Below are 26,656 nucleotides of genomic sequence, written 5' to 3' on the forward strand. Positions count from 1 at the left end.
TGGCTACAGCCCTTTTGAGCTTCTGTTTGGGCATCCTGTAAGCGGACCCTTATTTCTTGTAAAGGAAGGATGGGAGTTACCTCTCAAAAAGCCTAAACTTGACATAGTGGACTATGTACTTGGTCTCCGCTCCAGGATGGCAGAGTACATGGAGAAGGCATCTAAAAATCTTGAGGCCAGCCAAGAACTTCAAAAAGCTTGGCATGACCAAAAGGCTGTCCTTACTGTTTACCAACCTGGACAGAAGGTGTGGTTGTTGGAGCCTATGGCCCCAACAGCCCTCCAAGACAAATGGTCTGGACCCCATACCATCATTGAACAAAAGGGAGAGGTCACCTACCTGGTAGACCTTGGAACTCCCAGGAGCCCTCACAGAGTACTTCATGTGAACAGGCTCAAGGCATTTGTTGACAGGGAGGACATGGGCTTGCTCATGGCCACAGATGAGGGACAGGAGGAAGAGAGTGACCCTCTCCCAGATCTGCTCACTCAGAACCCTGATGATGGGTCAGTAGATGGTGTAGTCTTTTCTGACAGCCTCTCTGAACATCAGCAAAAGGATTGCAAACAAGTTCTTCAATCCTTTAGACAAATGTTATCTCTGACACCCAGTCAGACAAACTGGTGCACCCATGAGGTGGACACTGGTGACAGTCTGCCTATAAAGAGTAAAATCTACAGGCAACCTGACCACGTCAGGGACTGCATAAAACAAGAAGTACAAAAGATGTTGGAATTGGGAGTCATTGAACCCTCAGAGAGCCCTTGGGCAAGTCCTGTAGTTCTAGTGCCTAAACCTCACACCCAGGATGGTAAGAGAGAGATGAGGTTTTGTGTAGACTACAGGGGTCTCAATCCTGTCACTAAGACAGATGCCCATCCAATACCAAGAGCAGATGAACTCATAGAGAAATTGGCTTCTGCCAAATTCTTGAGTACATTTGACCTGACAGCGGGGTATTGGCAAATCAGGTTAGCTGAGGATGCCAAGGCCAAAACAGCATTTTCTACCCCAGGAGGGCATTACCAATTTGTGGTGATGCCCTTTGGTTTAAAAAATGCACCCGCCACTTTTCAAAGGTTGATGAACCAAGTTCTCACTGGGTTGGATGACTTTTGTGCAGCATATCTAGATGAAATTGCTGTCTTTAGCTCCACCTGGGAGGATCACCTGATCCACCTGAGGAAAGTTTTGGAGGCCCTGCAAAAGGCAGGCCTCACTATCAAGGCTACTAAGTGCCAGATAGGGAAGAGTCAAGTTGTGTACCTGGGCCACCTTGTAGGTGGAGGCCAGGTTCAACCATTGGAGAGCAAGATACATGCCATAAAGGACTGGGCTCTTCCAACCACCCAGACACAGGTCAGAGCTTTCCTGGGCCTGTCTGGGTACTACAGGAAATTTGTCAGAAATTATGGGACAATTGTGACCCCTCTTAATGACCTGACAAGTAAGACAATGCCAAAGAAAGTTCAGTGGACAGTTAGCTGTCAAAAGGCATTTGATGACCTAAAGCAGGCCATGTGCACTGCACCTATTCTCAAGAGTCCAGACTTGTCCAAACAGATGCTTCTGAGTTGGGTGTGGGAGCTGTTCTATCTCAACTGAATACTGATGGTCATGACCAGCCCATTGCTTTTATAAGTAGAAGGCTGACCCCTAGAGAGAAACGTTGGTCAGCTATTGAGAGGGAGGCCTTTGCTGTGGTTTGGGCCCTGAAGAAGTTGAGGCCATACTGGTGTGGAACTCACTTCAAGATTCAGACAGACCGTAAGCCCCTCTTGTGGCTAAATCAGATGAAGGGTGAAAACCCCAAACTTCTTAGGTGGTCCATTTCCCTACAGGGGATGGACACAGTGGAGCACAGACCAGGGACGGACCATGACAATGCAGATGGTCTCTCCAGGTATTTCCACTTAGAACAGGAAGACTCACCAGGTCAAGGTTAGTTTAATGTCCCTAAGTTTGGGGGGGGGGGGTTATGTAGGAGAGTAGGGTCTGCAATCCTATGGTCACCCCAGATTTTTGCTTCACTGGTTTACGACTTTCCCTGGCTGTGGGCCTGCTAATCAGACCCACAGCCTAGCTGTTCTCTCTCTAAATTGACATCCATGTACTTTAGGTGCATTTACCAATTGGTATTGGATCACTCTTGTAAGTCCTTGTACAGTGTACCATAGGTACCCAGGGCATAAGTGAACCCAAGGCCTACCAGGGGCTGCAGCATGTATTATGCCACCCCTGGCTGGCCATCCAAATCTGACACAACTGGCTGATCAATCAGCTGGGGCAAGGTGGTGTAATCACCCTTTGCTTTAGATATAGTACACCTATATCTAAACCTAAAATGGACACATATCCTCCTATAAGTCACTCCTATGGCAGGCCTTAACAATCCTGGAGGCAGAGTGCTTGGAATTATGTGAGATGGTGCTCAAGCATGAGCTGAGCCTGTCTGCAGCTTTCGGAACCAAGTCCTTTAGCTGTTTCCATGATAACGCTATACCATATACTCTTAAGTGCATTATAATCCTCGCAGTTATTGCTAACTTTGGCATAGCATTATCAAAACATGTCGAGTAAGGTGTCATACGAATTGGAATACTACCCCCTCGCCAATTCTGGCGCCGGGGGTAGTATTCCACCCTTCTAGAGGGACACAACATGTACCTAACTGTAAACCCCGGTTAAAGTTAAACTCGAGCCTCAGCATCACAAAATGGATGCTGCCACCAGACACAAGTCTGACCTCCTGCTGCTGGGAGTCCTTCCAGCGAGGGAGGCCTGGACAAAGGGTTTGCTGCCTTGGGAGGTGCTAGAACCGCCCCAGACAGGATTTTTTGTATTAGGTAGGACAGGCCTGAAAGGAATGAGACATGCCTGGGGCACACAAGGTGCCCTGGGCATCCACTGGTTCAAACCAGTAACTGGGGCACTCCAGCCCCAGCTCTGGCGCGAAACCGGACAAAGGATAGGGGGTGTAACCACCCCCCTTCCTGGTCCCACACATAGAAGGGACCTAGTGATAAAGGTAGGAGCTGGTCCCATTCCAAATTAGATTATCCTGAATTGATTTTACAAGAAGAAACTCTGGACTTCGACGTTCTGCTCCACAGAAGACTGAAGAAATCTCCCTTATGGGCAAGGAGTGTCCACCCTGCACAAGCAGGCACCATCAAGCGTCCAGAGCCTTCACTTTGTCGTCTTCCCGAGTGGATCCAGACTTCAGAGCCCGACGAGACCCGGACTTCCAGACCTCTCCGACTTCTACCTACATCTGCAGCACAGCTGAGATCCGTGGGTGCGACGAGACACGTGGGACCGGCCATCTTGAAGAAACTGCACTTCGCTTCCAGCAAGACTTCTGAGGTATCCTCGAGAAAGTGCTTTGGGGATTGAGAAGCCCCAGCCCCGAGCAGCTCCTGCAGAGAAGATCAGCCCTCCAGCATCCACGAGATCTGTGTGGGGCCCTTTTGCTTGATTGCTGCTCGACGCGTTGTCTGGTCACTTGCCGGCTGGCTAGTGGCCTCCTAGACGACGATCCTTGAAATCCACACTGCTGGTCTGGTTGCTCCAGACTGGCCCCTGCTTCCCTGCAAAGGAGAAGCACCCCGGACTCTCCTGGTCCGCACCAGACGCCGATTCCACTCACCGCGTGGGTTGCCTTTGCCAAGGCCTGTTGACGCTGAATCCGGATCCAACACTGCCGACAGCGAGAGCCTGCGTGGGACAGCTCGTGCCTCCATCCTGGTCGTCGAAGACACCTCCTGGTCCACGTGGCTGCAGAGTCAAGCGTCCACTCTTCACCTGATCGCGACGCAAGCCTCTGGTTCCTTCCTGGTTCCACTCCAGTCACTGGCTAGTGACTTTGAACATTGTCCCCTCTGCTTTCAGGTCTTCAGCTTCCCTGATCCACCATTGGATCACACTGGACATCTTCCTCCTGGTCGCCTGCAGCATCTTTTCTTTCAGGCTCCATAGACTTCAACGCAGAAACCCGACACGACTTCGCACCTATGCACCTGCAGCCCGTGGGTGAGGTAACAAGAGCATTTCGGTGCTCAAGGGTAGATTTACTCTCCTAGTGTCCAGATTCACAGTCGTTTTAGTCCTATATAGTCAGGATTGTCCGTACTCACCTTTTCCTTGAACTGTACTGTCCATAGACGTTGTTAAGCATCTCGCGTGTGAGTTCACACTCTGCACACGCGTTCCGTGGGCCTCCTATTACTTACCTAAAGTTAGGATAGTGTAGTCCCAGCGATCCTACAGCCTCTGGGACAGCTCCATTCCTTCTATCGACTTCCTTATACCACTTGTTTAGTATATGGTTTGTTGCGCCCCATGGGCAACATTGTAACTCGTGCTACTTAACGTATTTTTCTTAAGAGTCTTGTCATGTGCTTAGCCCTCTGACCTCATAAAGAGTTCCGAGGTGTATGTTAGTTAATAAATATATTGTTTATTTTCATAACTACCTGTGTGGTGTCCTTTCATTTGGTATTCAAGGGGTTATATGTGGTAAAACAGCTGGCTTCACATGCCAAAAGACTTTAGCCTAAGACTGCTTTTCCATGCTACCACTAGGATAGCTGGTCTTTAAGGTTGACTTACAACCAATCACCGTAAGGGTTGTTTGGACTGATACAAGGTGATCACTAGAACTAGTGAGCATCATATATCAGGCCAATTTCTCACACGTAACCCAGTGGCAGAAAAAAACAATCTGAGGATGGAGCCGATGCCCATGCATAGTATTGTCCAAGGGAGGAGTCACTTATCGGGACTAGCAAAGACTTCTTCCAAGAAGACAACAACCTGCAATCATCTGAGCCCAACACCAGGTGGCGATCTAATGCACAGTGTACTATCTGCAGCTCATATGCCTCATACATATCGTTACCGAAGGTAAGTAAATTGTTTATCTGAAAGAAAAGCATAGTGATAGATTCCTTACCTTAGAATAGATACCCCAGCAATACCAACCCCGGTGGTGGGTCTACAAACCAAGATCACACCAGAAAGTCACGCAGAACAGAACAGCCCAAGAAGCCGTCTCTCCGGACTCGGCAGTCCAGGCAATAATGATTAGTAAACGTGTGCAGCGAGGCCCACGTGCCTGCCTGACAGATGTCTTGCAGGGGGGGCACCACATCCCAATGCAGTAGTGGCTGCAGTAGCTCTGGTGGAATGAGCCTGCAGTCCCACCGGAGGTTCCTTCTTAGCAAACTAGTAACAGGCTTTGATACACAAGACAAACCAGTGGGAGATAGTCCTCTTGTGTACCGCCCGACCTTTCTTGGTGCCAACGTAGCCAACATAGAGTTGGTCATCCAGCAGGAACTGTTATGTGCGGTTGAGATAAAAGGAGAGCGCACAATTTGGGTCCAGACGGTGGTGCCTCTCTTCCTCCCTGGAAGGATGCGGAGGTGGAAAGAAGGTGGGCACGGTAATAGTCTGCCCAATGTGAAAGGCTGTAACAACTTTTGGCAAAAAGGAAGGATGTGGCCTGAGCACAACCTTGTCCAGACGGACCAATAGGAAAGGAGGCTTACAAGAAAGAGCCTGGCGCTCACTCACTCGCCTAGCGGAGGTGATGGCCACCAGGAAGGCAGTTTTCAAGGTTAAGAGACAAAAAGGCGTTGTGGAGAGGCTCAAAGGGAGCGCACATCAAGTATGTAAGAACCAGGTTCAAGTCCCACTAAGGCATAGAAATAGGAGGAAAAAGCTGTGTAATGCCTTTGAGAAATCTATTTACAACAGGGGATTCGAAAAGAGAGGGCTGATCGGGGAGCCTGAGATAGCAGGAAGATAGCCCTTAAAGGTGCCCAGAGCAGAGCCCTGCTGGGCCAAAGAAAGAAGGAACAGTAGTACTTCAGAAAGAGGGGCAGAAAGGGGATCCACAGCCTTTGCTGTACACCATGCCACAAATTTGTTCCACCTACATGGCTTTTACAACTTTAGTGGAGGGACGTCTGGCTGCCAGAATGACATCACAAACTTCAGGAGGCAAGTCGAAAGGAATCAACTGCTGCTGCTCAATCTCCATGCAAAGAGGTGGAGGCTGGACAGGTTCAGGCGGAGGACTGTCCCCTGCTGCTGCGATAGAAGATCCTCCCGAACAGGCAGTCTGATCGGAGGACCGATGCTCATACTGAGTAGCTCGGGATACTATCCTCTTTGAGCCCAGTCCGGGGCCACAAGAATGATTTGTGCCTGGTCACGCCTGATCATCTTCAGCACTCTGGGCAGAAAAGGTATAGGCGGAAAGGCGTACAACAGACCGCAACTCCACTTGTGACGAAAAACGTCGCCGAGCGAGTGCTGCCTTTGAAATTCCAATGCGCAGAATTTATGACAAAGCGCTTTTTCTTTGGTGGCGAATATATCGAACCAAGGCTCTCCCCACTGCTGAAAGAGACTTTGCACCATTTCCGAGTGAAGACGCCATTTGTGATCCACCAGGAAAAGGCCCTGATGGTCCAGCCATGTCCAAAGACGCAGAGCCTCCTGACATAGGGTCCACAACACCAACCCGCCCCGTTTGTTGCAGTACCACATGGCGGGATGTTGTCTCTGAACACCTGCACTACTCTCCCCTTGACAAAGGGAAGGAATGCTTTCAGTGCAAGCAGGATCGTCCAAAGCTCCAGAAGGTTGATATGGAGCTTGGACTCCGCCGGAGCCCAGAGGCCTCTGACCTCCGCCTCTCCCATGTGGGCGCCCCATCCAAGGAGGGACGCATCCGTCACCACTGTAAGCTCCGGTTGGGGAAGAGAGAGGGATCTGCCATCGACCCAATGCCGGTTCGTGAGCCACCACTGCAACTGTTGTGCAGTGCCCTCCAAGATCTGGACGTGATCGGACAGGTACCCCTGGTGCTGCGCCTACTGGAACTTCAGGTCCCACTGCAGAGCCCGCATATGCCATCTGGCATGATCGATAAGCAGGATACAGGAGGCCATGAGGCCCAGCAGCCTCAAAGTCACTCTGACCGAAACCCGGGACAAGGGCTAAAAGATCGGAATCAGAGCCCGAAACCGCGCTGTGTCCAGAACCGTTCCGATAAAGAGGAGCTTCTGAGAGGGAACCAGGTGCGACTTCGGCACATTGATGGAGGAGAACCCGAGCGAATGCAGGAGGTCGGTAATAGTCTGGAGGTGGGAGACGACTGCCTGGGGCTTGGACGTCTTCAACAACCAGTCGTCGAGATAGGGGAAGACTGAAACCCGTGATCTGGGCAGATGAGCTGCGACCACCGCCATCACTTTTGTGAGCACTCTAGGGGCGCTGGTAAGGCCAAAATGGAGCACAGTGAACTGGAAATGCTCGTGGCCTACCGTGAATCACAGGTAAGGCTGGTGGGATGCAGGACTGGGATGTGGAAATAAGCATCCTGCAAGTCCAGGGCTACCATCAGTCTTGTGGATCGAGAGCAGACAAGACCTGAGCCAGAGTGAGCATCTTGAACTTCTCTCTGCGGAAGAAGTGATTGAAGTTCCGGAGGTCTAAGATAGAACGCAGGTCCTTGTCCTTCTTGGGCACCAGAAAGTAGAGGGAATAGCAACCATGACCCACTTCTGGCTCAATGGCCCCCTTTGGCTAAGTGGGCCGCAACGTCTTGCAGAAGAAGTACTAAGTGATCCCCCGACATGCAGTGGTACCGAGGTGGCATGGCTGAAGAAGTAGTCTTGAAGGGGAGGGAGTAGCCCCTCCGGACTATCTCTAAAACCCACCTGTCTGATGTGATGGTGCGCCAGTGGGGGAGGTGATGGTGAAGCCTGCCGCCCACTGGCGTATGATGGGCCTAAAAGTTCAGTCTAGGAAGGTTTGGAGGCAGAGGTGGCCGGAGTGGAGGCGGACTGACCGTCCACTCGCCCCTTGGTCCGCCATGGCAGAACCTGCATCTGAGCTGAGATTGTTGCTGCGCATTCTTGTGGCTCTGTTGCGAACGCTGCGGGCGCCCCTTTCGGTGCCACGAAAGGAGCGAAAAGCAGAAGGCGGAGAAGGGCTGACTGAAGACAGCCCCAAGGACTTGGCCGTAGCCCGTGAATCCCTAAACTGTTCTAACTCACTGTCTGCTTTGTCGCCGAAGAGGCGACGGCCATCAAAGGGTATGTCCATAATGTGTTTTGGACAACCCCCGAAAATCCAGTTGTCCTCAACCAGGTGTGGCGTCAAACCACCATTGTTGTTGCAATTGATCTGCCCAGTGAGTCGACGGTGTCTAGGCTACAACAAATCATGAACTTAGCTGCGTCTCTCCTCTCTGCAACAGCCTGGGAGAGAGCTGGCCGGGCCTCCACCGGACACTGAAGCAGCACTTGCGCCACTGTATCCCACAGAGAGTGGGAATAACGGCCCAAGAGGCCTGCTGCGTTCAAGGACCGCAGAGCAGACCTGGCGGAAGAGAACATTTTATTTCCGAACTGATCCAGTTTCTTGGATTCCCTAACTGGTTGTGCAGAAGGGAAGGCGGTCGGGGAAGCAGAGGATTGGACAACCAAGCTCTCGGGGGTGGGGTGTTGGGAGAGGTAAATGGGGTCACCCGGAGCTGGGCGATGGCTTCGGGCCACGTTCCTATCCACAGGAACCCCTGTGGTGGGCCAGGACCAGGTGCCCAAAAGAACGTTGGAAAGTGCTTAGTTGAAGGGGAGCAGCGGCTTCGCAGAAGTAGGAGCTGACTAAAGTACTTCTGTCAGGAGGTTAGTCCTGACGGCCACAGAAGGCAGCATGAGGTGTAGTGGCTCGGTCGCCCTACGCCACAGCATAACTAGCCCCCTCATCCGTAGCCACGGTAGGAGGAGACCGCATTGCCACGGTCTGGTGAGGTATCCAGACCACTGGCTTTCCCCAACTCCTCTGCCCAGTCCTGATCATCCTCGCAAGCAGCTGCAAGAGGGTCCTCAGACCCCTCCCAGTCCTTAGGCCGTTCCAAAGGCCTAAAATAAGGAGCAGGGACACGGGGATAGAAATCCCGAGCAACGTCGAGAACGGCATTGATCGACGCCAGCCCAACGTAGGATCCCCTTCGGGCTGAAACCGCGGGCGTCGTCTCGAGGAGCGGGCAACGTCTGAGGTGGTGCCGGTAGGGACGACGTCCATGGAGGTGTTATGAGGTCAACCGGCTTCGACGTCGACCAGGATCCAGGCCTGGATCCAAGGGGGGTCCGCACGCCGCCACCTACCGACGGGTACTGCTGATGAAAAACTTTACGGATCCAGTCTGACGCCTAGGGGTAATTCTAAGGTAAGGAATCGATCACTTTGTGTTTCTTTCAGATATTAGAAACAATAAATACCTCAAATCTTGAGTGGTGAGGTGAGAAATGTAGTGATGGCCTTCCAAATGAACTGAAGAAATAAAAAAGGAGAGTTGAATGCCGTGTTCAAGCATATAGACAGTTCATACTAGTTGTGGGCATTATATTAGGAGTTAGAAAATACATTTTTCAGCCACAAAGTAGAGGACATTGGTGGCGTTCTAAAAATAATGTGAAGAGATAGGTACACTAAGCCACAGAATCACAAGTGAACATCTTACTTAATTTCCAGAACACCTTATCTAGTAGAGGCTCTATCTAGGCTCAGATTTCTTACCTTAGAATTATCCCCAGACATCAGACTGGATCTGGAATTTTTGGAGCAGTACCTCTGCAGCCCATAGATGGCATTGTTCTGCTCGATATTGGCGGCATCTGCGCCAGAAGTGACGTATGTGGTACCTATATAGGCCCACCCTGGAGTGTTTAGAAGGTAGGTCGGTCACTATTTGCGTACAACGACTTCTTAGTCTTACGCAACGCCACTGAGCGTCTGCACACCGGAGTGTTTGGCTCCCTTCTACTGCCCGTTTCGGGTTCTTACGCCGAGGGACACTGTTACGGTTGGTGTAACTTGGTGAGGGTACAGTTACTCATGATCATATATATATTAACCGCTCCTCAGTGAGTAGATAAAAGGGTTTGCTGGTCCTGTAGAAATGCCTTGATCTCTCAAATGCTAGAAGGCAAGAAACATGTAGACCCACATTCTTACTTAACATATGCTTGATAGGATCACTATACCCTTTTCTTGCAAATATTGAAGGTTTTTAATCATGAGAGAACCTTCTAATCAAAGTTGGTTTAGCTGGTTCTCATAGTCATTTTTAGCTCACACCCTTCCTGCACTTTACTCACTCTTGTATACACCACACATACCACTTGCACACTCTTCATCATCAGCCAAGATCACAGGTAAAAGATCTCCAGCAAATAGCCCCCCTGCAGGGCCAGTTGGGCAATGCAGCGCAGGCCCAAAGAGGAGCAACCCGATAACGACGCATGACATTCTTTGAGGTGCGTTAGGGCCCTTGCTCCTTTTAGTTGAATTCTCTGCGTGTGCCTCCTTGGTTAGGACCGCACCTCCCTTCCCATTATAGGAACAGCATCCCTCTTATTTTCACAGTTCATACCTTGAGACCTGTGTACTGGACCTTTTGTGAGCCCGGTCCCCTTTTGTTTTTTGTTGTACATATATAGGCGCAACCTTGGTGTGCGGACGTCCATTCATTTTTGCGACTTTCCACACCAGGAGTGCAGAGCCATAATGAAGATTGACCACTGGTGCAAGTTTCTGGGGCCTTTTTCAAGGGGAAGCCCTCATCCTTTAATCTGGTAATAGAGCAGGGAGGATGGGAGGGTAAGTAATGAATCTGCGGCTAGACAGAGTCTCTACCAGATAAGGTGTTACTGAAGGTAAGTAACTTGTTGCCTTACCAGAGGCGAGCTAGTGAACCTAACAGACCAGAAAGCTCAGCAGGACCGAACGGGCAACATGCCCATCTCGATGGACCGGACTGTCCAGGCAGTAATGTTTAGTAAACATGTGTAAGGAAGCCCGGGTTGCAGCCTGACAGATGTCCAGGACTAGAACTACGCGAACTAACAAAGTGGTTGCAGCTTTGGCTCTTTTAGAATGAGTGCACAAGCCCTCAGGTGGGTGCTTCTTGGCGAGTGCATAGCAAATCTTTATACAGAGCACTATCTATTGGGATATGGGAAGGGCAGTCCCCAGCTGAAACACCTGTCAAGACATTAGTCTTGACTGCCACTGAGGGAAGCTGAAGGCCAAAGACCTAAGTTGCCCTATGCACCATAGTAGTGAACACTGGCGGCTGCCTCAGAATGGGGGTGGTGGGCGGAGCATTCTTCGCTCAGAACTGGCAGCACAGAACAGAGGTACCCAGGCTCCCAGACTCTACCAACCAATCTAGACACTGCTGTCACCATGACAGCAGCGTTTTGATTGGTCTGAGCGCTGCGGTTCAGTGCTCAGATAGGGGCTGGGAGAATGTTCTCCATCCAGGCTGCATTACAGCCCAGTGGAGAACATACAAAGTATGCATGATGGTTAGGTCGGCCCGAGAGGGCAAACCACTTCTCCTACTGAAAAATAAATAATAACGTCATGGTATTATCATTTTATTTTTTTGCACTGCTCCAAGAGCAGTGAGGCAACGCTCCTTCGACTTAGCGGAGGAGCCACCACTGGTAGTGAAAGAAGCTATTTTCTCCATAGCCACAGTAGAAAGAGATACCATCCAGCCATGTCCAGTAAGAAGAGCCTCCTGACAAAGGGTCCACAACGCCACCCTGCCCGGCTTGTTGTAGTACCACATGGCGGTGGTGTTGTCCGTGAACACCTGCACTAGCCCTCCGTTGATGGAGGGAAGAAAGGCCTTCAATGCCAAGTGAATCAACCAAAGCTCCAATAACTTTATGCAAAGTTTGAACTCCGCTGGATATGCAAAGTTTGAACTCCGCTGGATACCAGAGTCCTCCGAACTTCGCCTTCTCAGGTGGATGACTCAGCCCAGGAGTTGCACATATACCACTACAGTCCGTTCTGGCTGAGGGGGGGGGGGGGGGGGGGGGGATGAGGATGGGTCTGCCATGGACCCAATGATTAAAGTTAGCCAAAACTGCAAATCTGTTGCAGTTCCCTCTGAGATCTGGGCCTTGTTGGGGTGATTTCCCTGATGTTGTGCCCACTGAATTGTCTAGTCCCACTGAAAAGTCTGCATATGCCAGCGGGCATGCTTCATTATTAGGATGCAGGAGACAATGAGACCCAGCAGCCTCAGAGGCTGTGCCACCAAAATCCAAGATAGGGGCAGAAACATCAGTATCATAGCCTGACTATCCTGGACTTGCCGTTCAGGAGCATAACCCCAACACTGCATGGTCTCCAGAACAGCTCAGATGAAAGGGAGCATCTGAGAGGAAGTCAGGTGTGACTTCGGCACGTTGTTAATAAACCTTGGTGAGTGCAGGAGGTTCGCCATAGTCTGAAGGTGGGAGACAAGTGCCTAGGGTGCGCCCACCTTCAACAGCTAATCGTTCAGGGAGAAGAAGACTGGAATATGAGACTTCTGCAGCTGTGCTGCAACCACCGGCATTACCTTGGTGAACACCTGAGAGGTGCTAGTGAAGCCATAGGGAAACACTGTAAATTGAAAGTGCTCCTGGTCCACCATGACCTGCAGGTAATGTCTGTGAGCGAGTAGGATGGGGATGTGAAAATAAGCATTCTGCAATTCCTATGCCACCATCCAGTCTCCTGGATCCAGTGCAGAGAGAACTTGAGCAAGCGTGCAGCAGTTTGAATTTCTCCTGTTTGAGGAAGAGATTGAGAGGACACATATCTAGTATAGGACGAAAGCCTCCGTCCTTCTTGGGCACCAGAAAGTAGCGGGAATAGCAACCAACTCCTGCCGATTCCAGCACGCTGTCTTTACCTTCTGTGGCCAAGAGGGCGGACATTTCCAGGCGGAGTAAGGAAAGATGGTTCTCCATCAACCAATCGTAAGTGGGTGGTATGGGTGGACAGGTAGCTACAAAGATGATGGAGTAGCCCCTTTGTACAATTTATGGTACCCAACGGTCTGATGTTATTAACCTCCAGTGGATTAGGTGACTGTGTATCCTGCCTCCAATGGATGCCCGTGATGGTAGGATGACAAACTAAAGGGGCTTAGAGACTGAGGCTGCGGGGGGGGGGGAGGGGGGGCTGGTGCACTGGCCTGAACTCTGGCTACCTGTCCCATATGGTCTGTGGGAACCCCGTCCTCGCCCATGAAAAAAGCGTGGAAGTTTGCTGGCTGCAGTGGCAGGGAGGGTATTGATGCAGTTGGAAACCCCTTATGTGGCTGCAAAAGGTGAACTGGGGTTGGCGAGTGGCCATAGAGAGACCCAAGGACCTGGCCTTAGCCCTAAAGTCCTTAAAGCACTCTAGTGCTGAGTTTGCCTTCTCTCTGAAGAGACGGGAGACATTAAAGGGCTTGTCCATAGCCAATGCTTGGACATCCCCCAAAAAAGCCAGGCATGGCACCAAAGTGCCACCGACGAAGAAATCAATCTGTCCAGTGAGTCGGTCATGTCTAGACCACAACAAGTGGCAAACTTTGCTGCATCGCTTCCATCTGCAAAAGTTTGACAGAGAATGGCTTGGACCTCCTCCGAGACAATAAGCAGCACTTGCACAACTGAGTCCCAGATCGTGTGGGAGTAGCAGCCCAAGAGGCATGCGGTGTTCACTGACTGCAGTGATAGGCTAGCGGAAGAAAAGCATTCCCTTTACAAAGGTATGTAGCCTCTTGGATTTCCTATCTTATGGAGTGAAAGATAATGTGCCACTCTACGGAGTAAGGTGCTGGGTGAGGAAATTGGGGTGCCCTGGAGGAGGGTGGTGGCCTATTGTCCTGTGCATGTGAGCCCTGTACAGCCCCAAGGAGGACTTTGTTGAGGACTTCATTAAAGTGGAGCAAGGGTTCAGAAGGGGCAGTCGCTGGCTGAAGCACCTCTGTCAAGACGTTTGACTTGACTGCCACCGAGGGCAGCTGAAGGTCCTAGACCTCAGCCTCCCTATGCACCACCATAGCGAAGGAGCCAGATTATACAAGGGATTCTCGGTATCATTCATTGGGTGGCAATATTCATCAGGGTCGCAATACTCCTGCCATCCATCCCCTGTTCAAGGCCTACCAAAGACAAAAGGAACCAGTGTCATGTGATACCAGTCGTGCTCTGTGTCAAGGACTATGGGGATGGCGTTGTCCATTGGAATCAATGGCTGGAGAACATCAGTATAGGAGCAAGCGTCAGATAAGGTCTTAGTCTTGCTGGTGGTGCTGCTCCAGATTCAGCATCAGATCCAAGGGGTCCAACTAGTGCCAAGGGCGTCCTTGCTTGCGGGAATCCAGTAGAGGTCTTTACCGAACCCATAAGGCCCGAAGGCACTCCGGGGGAGGGGAGGGAGGGGGGGATTTTTCTTAGTTAGGCAGAGGTTGCTCTGGAAAATCAGGAAAGTGTGGAGCTGAACCTGTTCTGGGCTCTGCAGAGACGCGGGCCTGGAGTACTGATGCTCCCTCGTTTCGTCCGAGAATTTGGACAAATATGGAGAAGTTAAAGACCTCTCCAGCTGCTCGGATTTCTTTTTAGTGTGCAACTTATCAGGCAAGGACTTTAACCGGGGGAGGGTGGGGCGACTGACTGATGCAGCGGGGAGTCTCTACGAGTGATCTAGGGACCTTCAGAGCGACCGGAATCTTGATCATCACATGGTCGTCCGACATCGGGCGGGGAGGAAGTTTAGGGAGACATTTGTCTGTGACAGGCACCAAATGGTTTGAAACCAGCCTGTTTATTGGCAGACATCTGTCACGCCAGGAGAAAGTATTTCTCAAAAAAGTGTTTGACAAAAAGTTGAAAAAAGAGAGTAAAAAGGTGATTGAGGGGTAGCTCTTCCTGGATCAGCGCTATTTGTTGTGGAAAGGAAAAAACTAACATCAGCACGCCAAGATTGCACCTATTTAGGTAGCATATGTCACTTATGGGGCCTACGCAGAGGTGAACAAAGTCACCTACTGGCACACAGGGTACTGCTCGAAAATGACCAGGTGCTCTCTGACGCCTGGGGATAATTCTATTGTAAGGAATCTGTGGCTAAAAGTCTCTATCAGATCAAGGAAAATATTTTGAAAGTATGAAGGGTTACTCTATGGATGTAGATCCTCTGACTGCAGTTGCTGTAGTGACAGAAATTTGTTTTGAGACTTTGCATGGCTCCTACTGAAACAAAATTGTCCATCTGTTACTTTTCATTGCCATTAGTGAGCCACCTTCGTCTGTGCAACTCCAATAGCATCAATTTAGTTTGCTTGGATTGAAATTTGTTACTTTCACTTCTACTTGAATCCTCAATCTATTAGAATAGAGCCTAGATGGAGGATAAGAACCATAAATAAAACATATATTCCTTATAGTGCCCTCCTGACTCCCTGCTTAGCACCAATTACAACTTTCAGTTTAAACACTTCTGTATCAATTCCAGCACTCTGTTCCCCTCAATCCAATATTTGAGGAATAGGTATACACTTGTCCTGGGTCTCACAGCCTTGTTGAGCTGTATAACAGTATAGCAGAAGTCTCAAAATATGAAAGATGTATTCATCTGGCTCTTCCTACACTTCTGTAGGTACTGACAACTCGAATGACCGACAATCACACCTCTTTTTACTTCCCTATTTGGTCTATGTTGAAAATATCTCATGTATGCATGCAAGTAGGATTATTTTTAAAATGCAAGCCTAGCAGGGGGAGCAATGGAGGACTGCAGATGGATCCACCACTGTCTCTTACTGTCTGCTCTTTCAGTTCAGGAAAGGAACTTAATTCTTACTTATAAAATACAATGAGGTGTGGGAAATGTTCAAGGAGTGAAAACTGAAAAGAAGGGAAGCATGGCCTGCCACGGAAAAGTCATATTGTGGGTTTACAAAGCTCTGGTTGAAAAACTTCAGTTTTAACCCCCAGCACCAGCTGTTAAATGAAGAACAAACATCATAAATTAACTTCTACCTGAAGACCATAAAACCCCAATCTTCATTTCTGAAGCTTTCTTCTGAAATTAGTCACTAAAGCATGACCCCTTGAGTCTAAGGGCAAGAGATAACTTGGAGACTGAAGCAAGACCCTGGTGGCACTTACATGGCAAGATGATTATGACTGGGCATAACTGTAGCCCTATGGGAGGTAAAACTGTATACTCCATAGGATAAGGGGAAAGAACCTGCTATCTGTACCTACTCTTAATATCACCATGAATGGCAGGTGAACAACCCCCCAAAAAATTTTATTTTATTTTGGGATTATACTACAGGAATATCAAACGATTTAAAAAAATTAACACCCACATCTTTTTGTGACACGCTTCATCGATTTACCACATCATAGTTGGTGAATACCACCATGGCGGACTCAACCATTGCTGGGAGTTCTTAAACAAATGTTTGTTGGATAATTACAGGGATCCAATACACTTATAAAAATGTTTTTTGGAGTATCCTTTAATAATGGATATCCCGGATTTGATTAAAACCGTGACAAATCTGGGTATATGGTGAGATATAATGTCACCCTACCCTACCCTAGTCTCTGCCAACATGTTTCGGACGTTGAGAAAGCTCATACAAGTGTCCATCCTGGATGAATGCCTCTTCAGCTCCAGACATCGCCATAGCCATCCCGGACGGCTACAAGATCATCCGTAAGGACCGCACCATCCAAACAGGAGGAGGCATCGCCATCGTCCACAAGAACAACATCCGCGTCTCAACCAGCTCAGAAGACAACCTCGCTATCGCCGAACACCTTCACTTCCAGATCCACACCGACCCAAAGACCACACTTAGAGGCACCCTCCTCTACAGGCCACCAGGACCCCGCACTAGATTCAGCGAAGACATCACTGACTTCATCACCACACACGCCCTCCCCTCAGAAGAATACATTCTACTGGGAGACCTCAATTTCCACCTGAAAAAGAGCAACAACAGTAACACTACCACCCTCCTGGACAACCTGTTAACACCCCCACACACTATGCAGGACACACACTCGACCCTATCTTCACTTCCAGCAAGCATATCTCCTTCACGCACACCACACCCCTCCACTGGACGGACCACAGTTGCATCCACTTCATTTACAATAAGACCACGATCCACAACCACCCTCAACCAACTCTGCGAAGAAATTGGAACAAAATCACCATCGAGCAGATTTCCACATCGCTTCTTCAAAAACCCCCGGCCTACTCAACGAACCCTAACCAAGCCGCCATCAACCTCACACAATGGTTAACCCAAACCGCCGACAAACTAGCACCATTGAAAAAACATCAAATCAAGCAAGGAAGCAAGAACGCCCCCTGGTTCAACGATGACCTTAAGAAATCCAAGAAGCTCTGTCGCTCCCTTGAGAAAACGTGGAAAAAAGACCCAAACACTATCACCCAAGCCGCCTTCAAAAACGCCACCCGCAAACACCACCAACTAATCCGGACAGCCAAGAAATCAGCACTCCAAGACCGACTAGACAAAAACGCCCGCAACAGCAAGGAACTTTTCAACATCATCAAAGAATTCACCAACCCCACTGCCAGCTCAAACAACATCACCCCCTCTCAAGTCCTCTGCGACTCCCACGCCTCATTCTTCCATGACAAAATCGCCGACATTCATAACAGCTTTGGCAACCAACCCGCATACAATTCAACCGAACCTGTAACTCCTCCGAATAACCTTCTCAACTGGAACCCAATCACCACAGAAGACACCATTCGCCTAATGAACTCCATCCACTCAGGATCCCCTACAGACCCATGCCCCCATCACATCTTCAACAAAGCAAACTCCATTATCGCACCCCATCTCCGAGACGTCATCAACTGCTCCCTCAACTCCGCCACATTCCCAGAAAGCTGGAAACACGCCGAACTCAGCGCCCTTCTGAAGAAGCCCACAGCTGACCCCACCGAACTCAAAAATTACCGCCCCATCTCGCTCCTCCCTTTCCCTGCCAAAGTCATTGAGAAAGCCATCAACAATCAGCTCGCCGCCTTCCTCGAAACCAACAAATCACTCGACTCCTCACAGTCTGGCTTCCGAGCCAAACACAGCACCGAGACCGCCCTCATCGCAGCAACAGACGACATTCGAACACTACTGGACGACGGAGACACAGTCGCCCTCATCCTCCTTGACCTTTCTGCAGCCTTCGACACAGTCTGCCATAGCACCCTGATACAACGCCTCAGAAACATTTTAATTCAAGGAAAAGCATTGGATTGGATCATCTTGTTCCTCGCTGGAAGAACTCAGAGAGTCCACCTCCCCCCTTTTAAGTCAGAGGCCACCGAAGTCATCTGCGGCGTCCCGCAAGGATCATCTCTCAGCCCCACCCTCTTCAACGTCTATATGAGCCCCCTCGCAACCATCGCACATCAACACAACCTCAACATCATCTCCTACGCTGATAACACTCAACTGATCCTTTCACTCACCAAAGACCCAATCTCCGCCAAAACCAACCTACATGAAGGGATGAAAGAAGTAGCCGAGTGGATGAAGCACAGCCGTCTAAAACTGAACTCGGACAAAACGGAAGTCCTTATCTTAGGCGCACCCCCTTCCGCCTGGGACGACTCTTGGTGGCCAACGGCCCTAGGAAAAGCCCCCATACCGACGGACCACGCACGGAACCTAGGCATCATCCTGGACTCCTCACTCTCGATGACCAGACAAGTCAACGCCGTCTCATCATCATGCTTCCACATCCTACGCATGCTCAAAAAAACATTTTGCTGGATCCCCACTGAAACAAGAAAAACGGTCACCCACGCACTGGTAACTAGCCGTCTGGACTACGGAAACACCCTTTACGCCGGTACCACCGCAAAACTGCAGAAAAAACTCCAACGCATCCAAAATGCTTCTGCCAGACTCATACTAGACATCCCCCGCACAGACCACATTTCCGTTCACCTGAAAGACCTTCACTGGCTCCCCGTCAACAAGAGGATAACGTTCCGTCTCCTCACCCACGCACACAAAGCCCTTTACGAACTTGGACCTGATTGTCTCAACACGCGCCTTTCCTTCTACACCCCCACCCGCCAGCTGCGTTCTTCCAACCAAGCCCTCGCCGCTGTGCCGCGCATCCACAAAGCCACCATGGGGGGAAGATCCTTCTCCTACTTAGCGGCCAAAACCTGGAATTCCCTTCTCACCCACCTACGCCTCACTCAAAACCACCTAGCCTTCAGAAAACAGCTTAAAACCTGGATATTCGATAAGTAAACCTCCCACCCCCTTCCTCAAGCGCCTTGAGACCCTCCGGGTATGTAGTGCGCTATATAAATTCAGACTTGACTTGACTTGACATCCTTCATTAGGGCTACTCTGTTACCTGCAGATATAATGAGGCCTAATGCTTTCAATTTATGAACCTCTTCTATGAGAAAAGAACCTGTAGGGTTAAAAATTATATAAAAGAGACAATAAAATATCATAAGAAATCGTTGTTCTTTCCTTTCTTATGAGATGGGCACCCAACCAAGGTGTGTAGACACTGCACAAATCTCTATAAGCTCATGGAATAAATGCAGAGCAGGACCCCCTCTAAGTATCTGTTAAACACAATCTTATAGGACAATTTCTTATGATATTTTATTTCTCATAGATGTGAAAAATCACCAATGATGAGGCATGCCACAAAAAAGTTGTGGGTGAGATTATTTTCAAAATCTGTTTGGATTCCTGTAGAATAATCCCAAAATACAATAAAAAAGCATTTTTGGGAGGTTACCTGGCATTCTTGGTGTGTATATATCCGTAATACAACATGTTTTAGGTAAGGTCAGAGGCCAAGTTTTAAGATAAGCCAAGATAAACAGCCCGTATTAACTATACAAACAACAACAATATCCCAGGGTCTATACATATAAAAGACCACGTATAGTTAATCACACCAAGGCTACCGAGGTTTAAAAACATCCTTGGGGCTCCTCCATCAATATGGTAGAGTTGTAGCCCTGATAGTCACTAGGTTGACTATCAAAGGAGACCCAGATGATAAAGCATGTCACCTGGAATGGTGATTGATGGGAATCCGAAAATGTATTGAACATGTTTTCAAGATTTTTCGATTATCATTTGGGGTAGCCTTGGTGTGATTAACTATACGTGGTCTTTTATATGTATAGACCCTGGGATATTGTTGTTGTTTGTGTATATATCCGTACCTACTTCCCAGAAAATAAATGCTGTGCTAGAGGACAAATAAAAAAACTCAGGCTAATGGGATTTTTAGTAGCAACCTGAACACAGCAACTGCAGGTATTTAAAAAAAAATCTGTAAAATAAGTGACTGAACAGTGGTCAAACAAGGCCAACCATAGAGTGCACAGCACAATCAAAGGTAGAAGAGTTCAACATCAGGGACGCTTAAACGGACATGCAATTCACATCAATGACTTTTGGTCTAACCGGGAAGTACAATTAAAGTGGGCATATGGCGTTTTTTTTTCCTTGCAGCATTCTTCTGTGCAGGTGAACCTGAGGGGAATCCGGTCTACTGGGCCTAATACAGATAAATAACATAAGCCAAGAGCAGTAACACCAAATATTGGGGTTAGTATTGGGATGGTGTAGACCCACACGCCTAAGGGACAGAGAGATCCTTGACAAAGATGGGGCAATGAAGAACAAAACTTTCAAGTAATCAAACGTCAATGTTTTTGTCCTAATTATGAACCAGACAACCAGCTTATCCTCTGGTCAAATACTGGATTCCCACCTCCTGATGAGGGTGTGTGGAAGTAAATATACTACAGGAGGGACTACGGCTATGATGAAACTAAAGAAGCAGGGGGGCCAGGCCAAGAGGGCAGAGCAGTGAGATGCTTTCCACCATCACTCCTGCTAGCTGTCCGATTTCAGGGCAGAACTATGCCTAATGCTCATGCTTTTGCCTGGAAAAGGTTAGGGGGGCAGTAAACCCCTGCAGTCAACCTGGAAATGGACCACCATATAGCCTCAACAATAACAAGGAGAACTGTCTAGCAAAAAAATAAGCAAACAGGAGCATGTAGCAATCGCAGGACACTAACAGGACAAGAAAAAGGAAAATAAATACATAAGCTCTAAAAAGGTCGATGATGATTTTCCCAACATTTATCAACCCAGATAATCTGGTGAAAACTTGACACCTCTATTTCAGAAATCACACTAACACCCACCTAACTGATGCTGGTCAAAACTAAGTTATCTGAATCATCATTGTTTTTGGTACAGTACTGCGTGTTGAACAGTGGCTACTGACACTGTAATCAAAGTTGAAGGTTATGGACATTCTATTTCATGTAAAAGGGATAAGCAGTTCCAACAAGTTAATGAAAATATAACAATATATCCAGGACTCAAAGCCAGGCTTAAAGTCCTATAACAAACTGGTGACAAAGGAAGATCAATCAAAGTTAAACTACATGTCATAGCCATTATACAATTCTCCCCACCTCTTTACTCATTGCCATATTGCACATACACTCTGTGGCAGCCAGTCGGATCATGTCATGCTCTTCAAACATGTAACCCTCAATCATTGGCAATGCCTTCTCTTTGATGATTTTCTGCCTGTAAAATAAAAAGACAGAGAAATGTGTGTAGAAGTGCAGGAAGCTGAGGAATATTTAGTTACCTTTTATTTTAAAACGTTACTCACCTGTAATCGTAATTCTCCAGCTTTGGTATCTTTCATAGATTCACATGCTTAAATCACTTCAAGTCATCGAAGTGGGAGTCCATCAGTAAGTTGAACATAGCAGTGTAAGGCACTGCCTGCCTGGCTACGTCCAAACAGTAATAAAAATACTTTAAAAAGGGTCAAAGGAGGGGCGTGGCCAAGATGGCGGGCTGAGCGGTCGCACTCGCTGTGAGCTCCGCCGGACCTGAGCCCTTAACCTACTAATTTAGCACTGGTCTCCCCCCCGGAACCGTGCATTTGGCGAGATAAAGGCGCTGGATGTCGGAGTGGAGGCTGTGAGGGCAGAAATCGCCGGCATTGGAAGCTGAACGGTCCCGGAGTCCTGGCCGGGTGCGAAGAGGGCCTTTGGTCCGGAGCGGAAGTGGAGCCGAGGCTTGGTTTGGGAGACCGCCCGCCTTGGTGACTGCGGAGGAGCCGCCGTTGCTTCTCGTCGGACCCCGACCTTCACCACAGCACCCTACCCTGCGGCGAACCCCGAGGAGTTGAGCGGCTTGGTGCCCGGAGGCGGGGCATCGAAGGAGGGAGCCGCGGGGCTGGACATTACGTGAGGCCGTAGCTTTGGCCTATTCCTCCGGACGGCGGAGGTACCAGGAATCGCAAGGCGCTGCACTCGCCCGATAACTCAGCGGAGGTACCCTGTGGGTATGGAACTGCGTCCCCGGAACCGCAAGTACTGAGAAGGGGGTCGAGAGACTCGATACTGCGGCCCAGGAGGATCTCGCACGTGGCGCCGAAACTGCGGCCTACCTCTCCGGGGGAGCCCCAGAGGCGCACTTGTGGAGGGATTTAGCGGAGATTGGATACCTGTATCCCCCCCGGAAAGACCCCTCGGCCGACGCCGATTCATCGCCTTTGAGAGACTGGGGAAGAAGGCGTTGGGTGTGAAAGGTCTGGTACAGACTTGGAGGTAAAGCGGTGGTACATTTGGAATCGGCCCCACGCTGAGGCGCCTGAGAGGAATTTGCCAGACAGATTCGTGGGGGGCCATCTGAAGAGGAGTCGGGGAGTTCGCCGGTGGTGTCGGCGGTGGTGGACGAGGGCACAGGACCAGACGGGTCGGGCCTGGAGACTCGGGTGGGACGCCGGTCCCCGGGTTGAACGGATCGTGGGCCGCTCCATTGCTGGACGAGACCTGCCGGAGGTGTGGACAGAGACCCCCACGGCTGTTGGTAGTGGGGCACGTGGCAGTAGCGGCCTGGCCGGAGAATCGACTAGCGGCCTTGTCGAGGCCCGCCGAACATTCCGGAAGGCGCCCTAGTAGACTCAATGGCGAACAACAAAGGGTCCAAGAAGGGGGATCGCACCCTGCCGGACATGTTGGGCAGAAATGCCGCGAGACAAGATAGGGGGCAGCCGTCTCCGAGTCTTCCGGGCGGCTCCCAAGGAGCGAGTGGAGGGGAGCCCCCGGTCACGAGATCCTTCCTTGAGTCCCTCTTAGGCACCTTGCGGGACGACTTCCAAACCCTCAAGCAGGAGGTGGCGGGTGAGGTCCGGGAGATACGACGGGAGGTGGATGGCCTGGGAGAGAGAGTGGCTACGGTGGAGGGCGCTGGCCATGCCAGGGACGAGGAGATCACGCAGTTGCAGCAAGAGGTTATAAGGCTCCGAGACCAGAATCTTGATCTTCAGTCACATACCGAGGACCTTGAAAACCGTTCCCGGAGGAACAACATCCGAGTCCGGGGTGTTCCGTCCCGAGAAGAAGGGGAGGATGTGGCTGCATACCTGCGGGACCTATTCAGAGAGGTGCTGGGTGAATCGGATGATTTCCCTATTCGTATCGATAGGGCGCACAGAGTAGGCCTACAGCGCAGGGCCTCGGCGCCCCCCCCGGACATCTTGGCCTTCCTGCCGGACTATCCCCTGAAAGAACGAATACTTCGCGAAGCACGGAAGAGATCGTCCATGGACTTTAGGGGTCATCATGTGGCACTCTACCAGGATCTTGCAGCGTCCACCCTGCAGAAACACAAGGCCTTTAAAATTGCGACGGATTTTCTTAGGGAGCATGGCACTCAATACTCCTGGGGGCACCCTTTCCGCCTTATTTTCCGGTGGAACGGGACTCTACACCAGCTGCGGTCCCTTCAGGATACATGTGGGGTGCTGGGTATCACTGCTACGGATGACGGAACATTCACACCTCGCCAGCGCCGTATCACCAAGGATGGCTGGCAGACGATCCCTGGCCGGCGGTCGTCGGCCTCCTCAACGGGGCCGGGTTCGCCTACTGCAGCTGCGGACCTGGATGACGCACCACGAGCTATAGTCACCTACGCTGCGACAAATGAAGTTGTGCTGACAGCTTGAATGAACTCCGGGGGGAGATTGACATCGCCGTGTCTGTAACGCAGGTTTGGGGGTTCGGGGGGACGGGGGAGTGCGTAGTGGCTGGACGTCCACTTTTTTTGACTTTCCACAGGCCTGTCCGTCATGGACCGGACTTGGACAATGGTTTCTGGTGGGATGTTGGGGGATCCGGGGGGTGGGGTCGGGGTTGTTGGGACAGTTCCAGTTGCGGGTGGGAACTGGGGTCCGTTTGGGAGTTGGAGGGGGGGAAACAGTTTTTGGGGGGATTGGGAGGGGGGGGACAGGCAAGGGGGAGGGATCCGGGTGTTGGCGGGGGTGGGGGGTCGTCCAGTGCACAATGGGGTTCCTTGTCATTCAGATAATGTATATGCTTCTTGGTTTGCTCAGACTTGACTGCCCCACTTACAGTTTTGACTTTCTATTTGATTTGCTGAAGAGAGGGAGGGGGAAGGGGTGGGTTGTCCAGTGCTTGTTGTTGCCTATGGCTATCCGGACATTGGCTGGGCCTCTGGTTTTGCTCGATCACTTCTGTCCCACACGTGATAGTGCTATGTTCCCTATTATGTCGCCTTTATCACACGGCAGCGTTTGTGCCCCTGCTGCCCTGGTACTGTGGGGCCCCATTGCTTTCTGCTACACCCCTTTACATGCCTCCTGACACTTGCAAGGTAGTGACTCTGAATGTACGGGGGCTGAATAATCCAGTCAAGAGACGGGCTGTGCTCTCACTTCTGGAGAATACCCAGGCGGACATTTGTCTTCTCCAGTAGACGCACCTCCTATCGCAAGACACGCACAGACTCTGTTATCATAAGTTCCCTTCACAGTTCTTCTCCTCTTATACTACTAAAACGGCTGGGGTGGCGATACTAGTAGCCAGACACTTTAGGGGAGAGGTCCTTCACAAGTTTACCGAACAAAAGGGCAGGCTCCTTGCATATCGGTTCAAGATAGGGGGCCTCCTGTTTACGATCGGGTCCCTATATAGCCCTAATGAAAGGCAGGACCGCTTCTTGCAGAGCGCAATCGAGGATATCACTTCCTCCCAGGACCGTCATATTATACTCGGCGGTGATTTCAACATGGTCTTTAACTCTGCAATGGATAGATCGGCGCAACGCTCCCCGTAGGTAGGGGAACTCTCTGCGGACCGTAAGGCTCAGCTGGAGGAGGTTGACCTCCTTGATTTGTGGCGACACATGCACCCCACGGATAGGGACTACTCATACTATTCCCATGCGCACAAGACGTACGCGAGATTGGACCATCTTTTTGTTACCTCCCCGGTGCAGGCGCTAACCTCGGGGTCAGAGATAGGTGTGATCTCCCTTTCGGACCACGCCCCAGTTGAGGCTACGTTGTGTTTGCCGCCGACCGTCTCTCGGCCCAGAACGTGGCGTCTACGTGACACGCTGTTACACAGGAAGGAGGTGGTGGTCCGTATTGAGGAGGCGATCCGGGACTATCAGTCCCATAATGACAACGCCGACACTAGCCGGGCCACGCAATGGGCGGCGCAAATGGCGGTGATTCGTGGGGAATTCTTGGCAATTTCCGCGGCTGACAACAAAGAACGGCAGGCCAAGAGAGATGAACTCACAGGTCGGGTTGGAGAATTGGAGCAGATACATCGTAGGACTGGGGCTCCCCGGATTTGGAGGCAGCTTAAGGAAGCGAGGAAGCTCCTGGCAGCCTTCGATCTCAATCGGGCGGAGTATGCGGCACTTCGGCTGCGTCACACCTTCTATACTGGAGGAGACCGCTGTGGCAAATTGCTGGCCCACAAGCTTCGGGTGACACATCAGAATCAGCTGGAAATTTCTGATCAGGCAGGGAACGTGGAGACGGAGGACGCTCGGATAGCGGCCGTCTTCCGCGAGTTTTATAAGGACCTCTACACTGGAGAGCCCCCGGACGAGATAGCTATGACTACCTATTTGGATTCGGTTACGTTGCCATCCCTGGATCCTTTGCAGGCGGAGTATTTGGATAGAGACATCCGGATAGAGGAGGTGATCTCTGCTATTGCCAGACTTAAACATGGCAAGGCGCCTGGTCCAGATGGCTTCACGGCCCTCTATTATAAAACCTTCTGCACAACTTTAGCCCCTGTACTCACAAATCTCTTCAATTCCTTTGCTGACCCTGGAGCTATTACACCTGATCTACTCCGGGCCTCTGTTACGGTTATCCCTAAGCCTGGGAAGGATCCAAAATACTGTGGGTCCTACCGACCGATTTCTCTTTTAAACATTGATTTGAAGCTATACACTGGGATTTTGGCCGCGCGCCTCGCTCTTCACTTGCCCGGTCTCATCGACCCTGACCAAGCAGGGTTTGTCCCTGGGAGACAGACAGTGGACAATACGAAACGGATTGCCCACCTTTTAGAGAAAGCTTCCCGGATTCCGGGAGAACGAATGATGCTGGCGGTAGACGCCGAGAAGGCTTTTGATCGAGTCCACGGGCCCTTTCTGGAGTGCGTTTTAATGAAAGCGGGGATAGGGGATAAGTTCAGATCCATGATTCTTAACTGTTACAAGCAACCATCTGCTGTAGTCCGGGTTAACGGGTTCACGTCTGCGACCTTTGACATTGAACCCGGTACTAGGCAGGGCTGCCCGCTCTCGTCCTTACTCTTTGCTCTTTATATGGAGCCGCTCGCTCAACTGGTGCGTGATAATCCTGCGGTGGCCGGAAT

The 26,656-nt window shown here is 50.4% G+C and overlaps 1 protein-coding gene across 1 annotated transcript in view; it reads right to left on the reverse strand.

Moving 5' to 3' along the window:
- UNC45A (unc-45 myosin chaperone A) overlaps positions 1-26,656 on the reverse strand; it is a 277,165-nt gene that overhangs the window by 21,042 nt on the left and 229,467 nt on the right. The window contains exon 18 of the mRNA XM_086958180.1: positions 21,398-21,515. Coding sequence (XP_086814306.1) covers positions 21,398-21,515 — 118 coding nt within the window. The remainder of the gene's footprint in view (positions 1-21,397; positions 21,516-26,656) is intronic.

Source organism: Lissotriton vulgaris, chromosome 2_1 (assembly GCF_964263255.1).
Source record: "Lissotriton vulgaris chromosome 2_1, aLisVul1.2, whole genome shotgun sequence".
NCBI lineage: Eukaryota > Metazoa > Chordata > Amphibia > Caudata > Salamandridae > Lissotriton > Lissotriton vulgaris.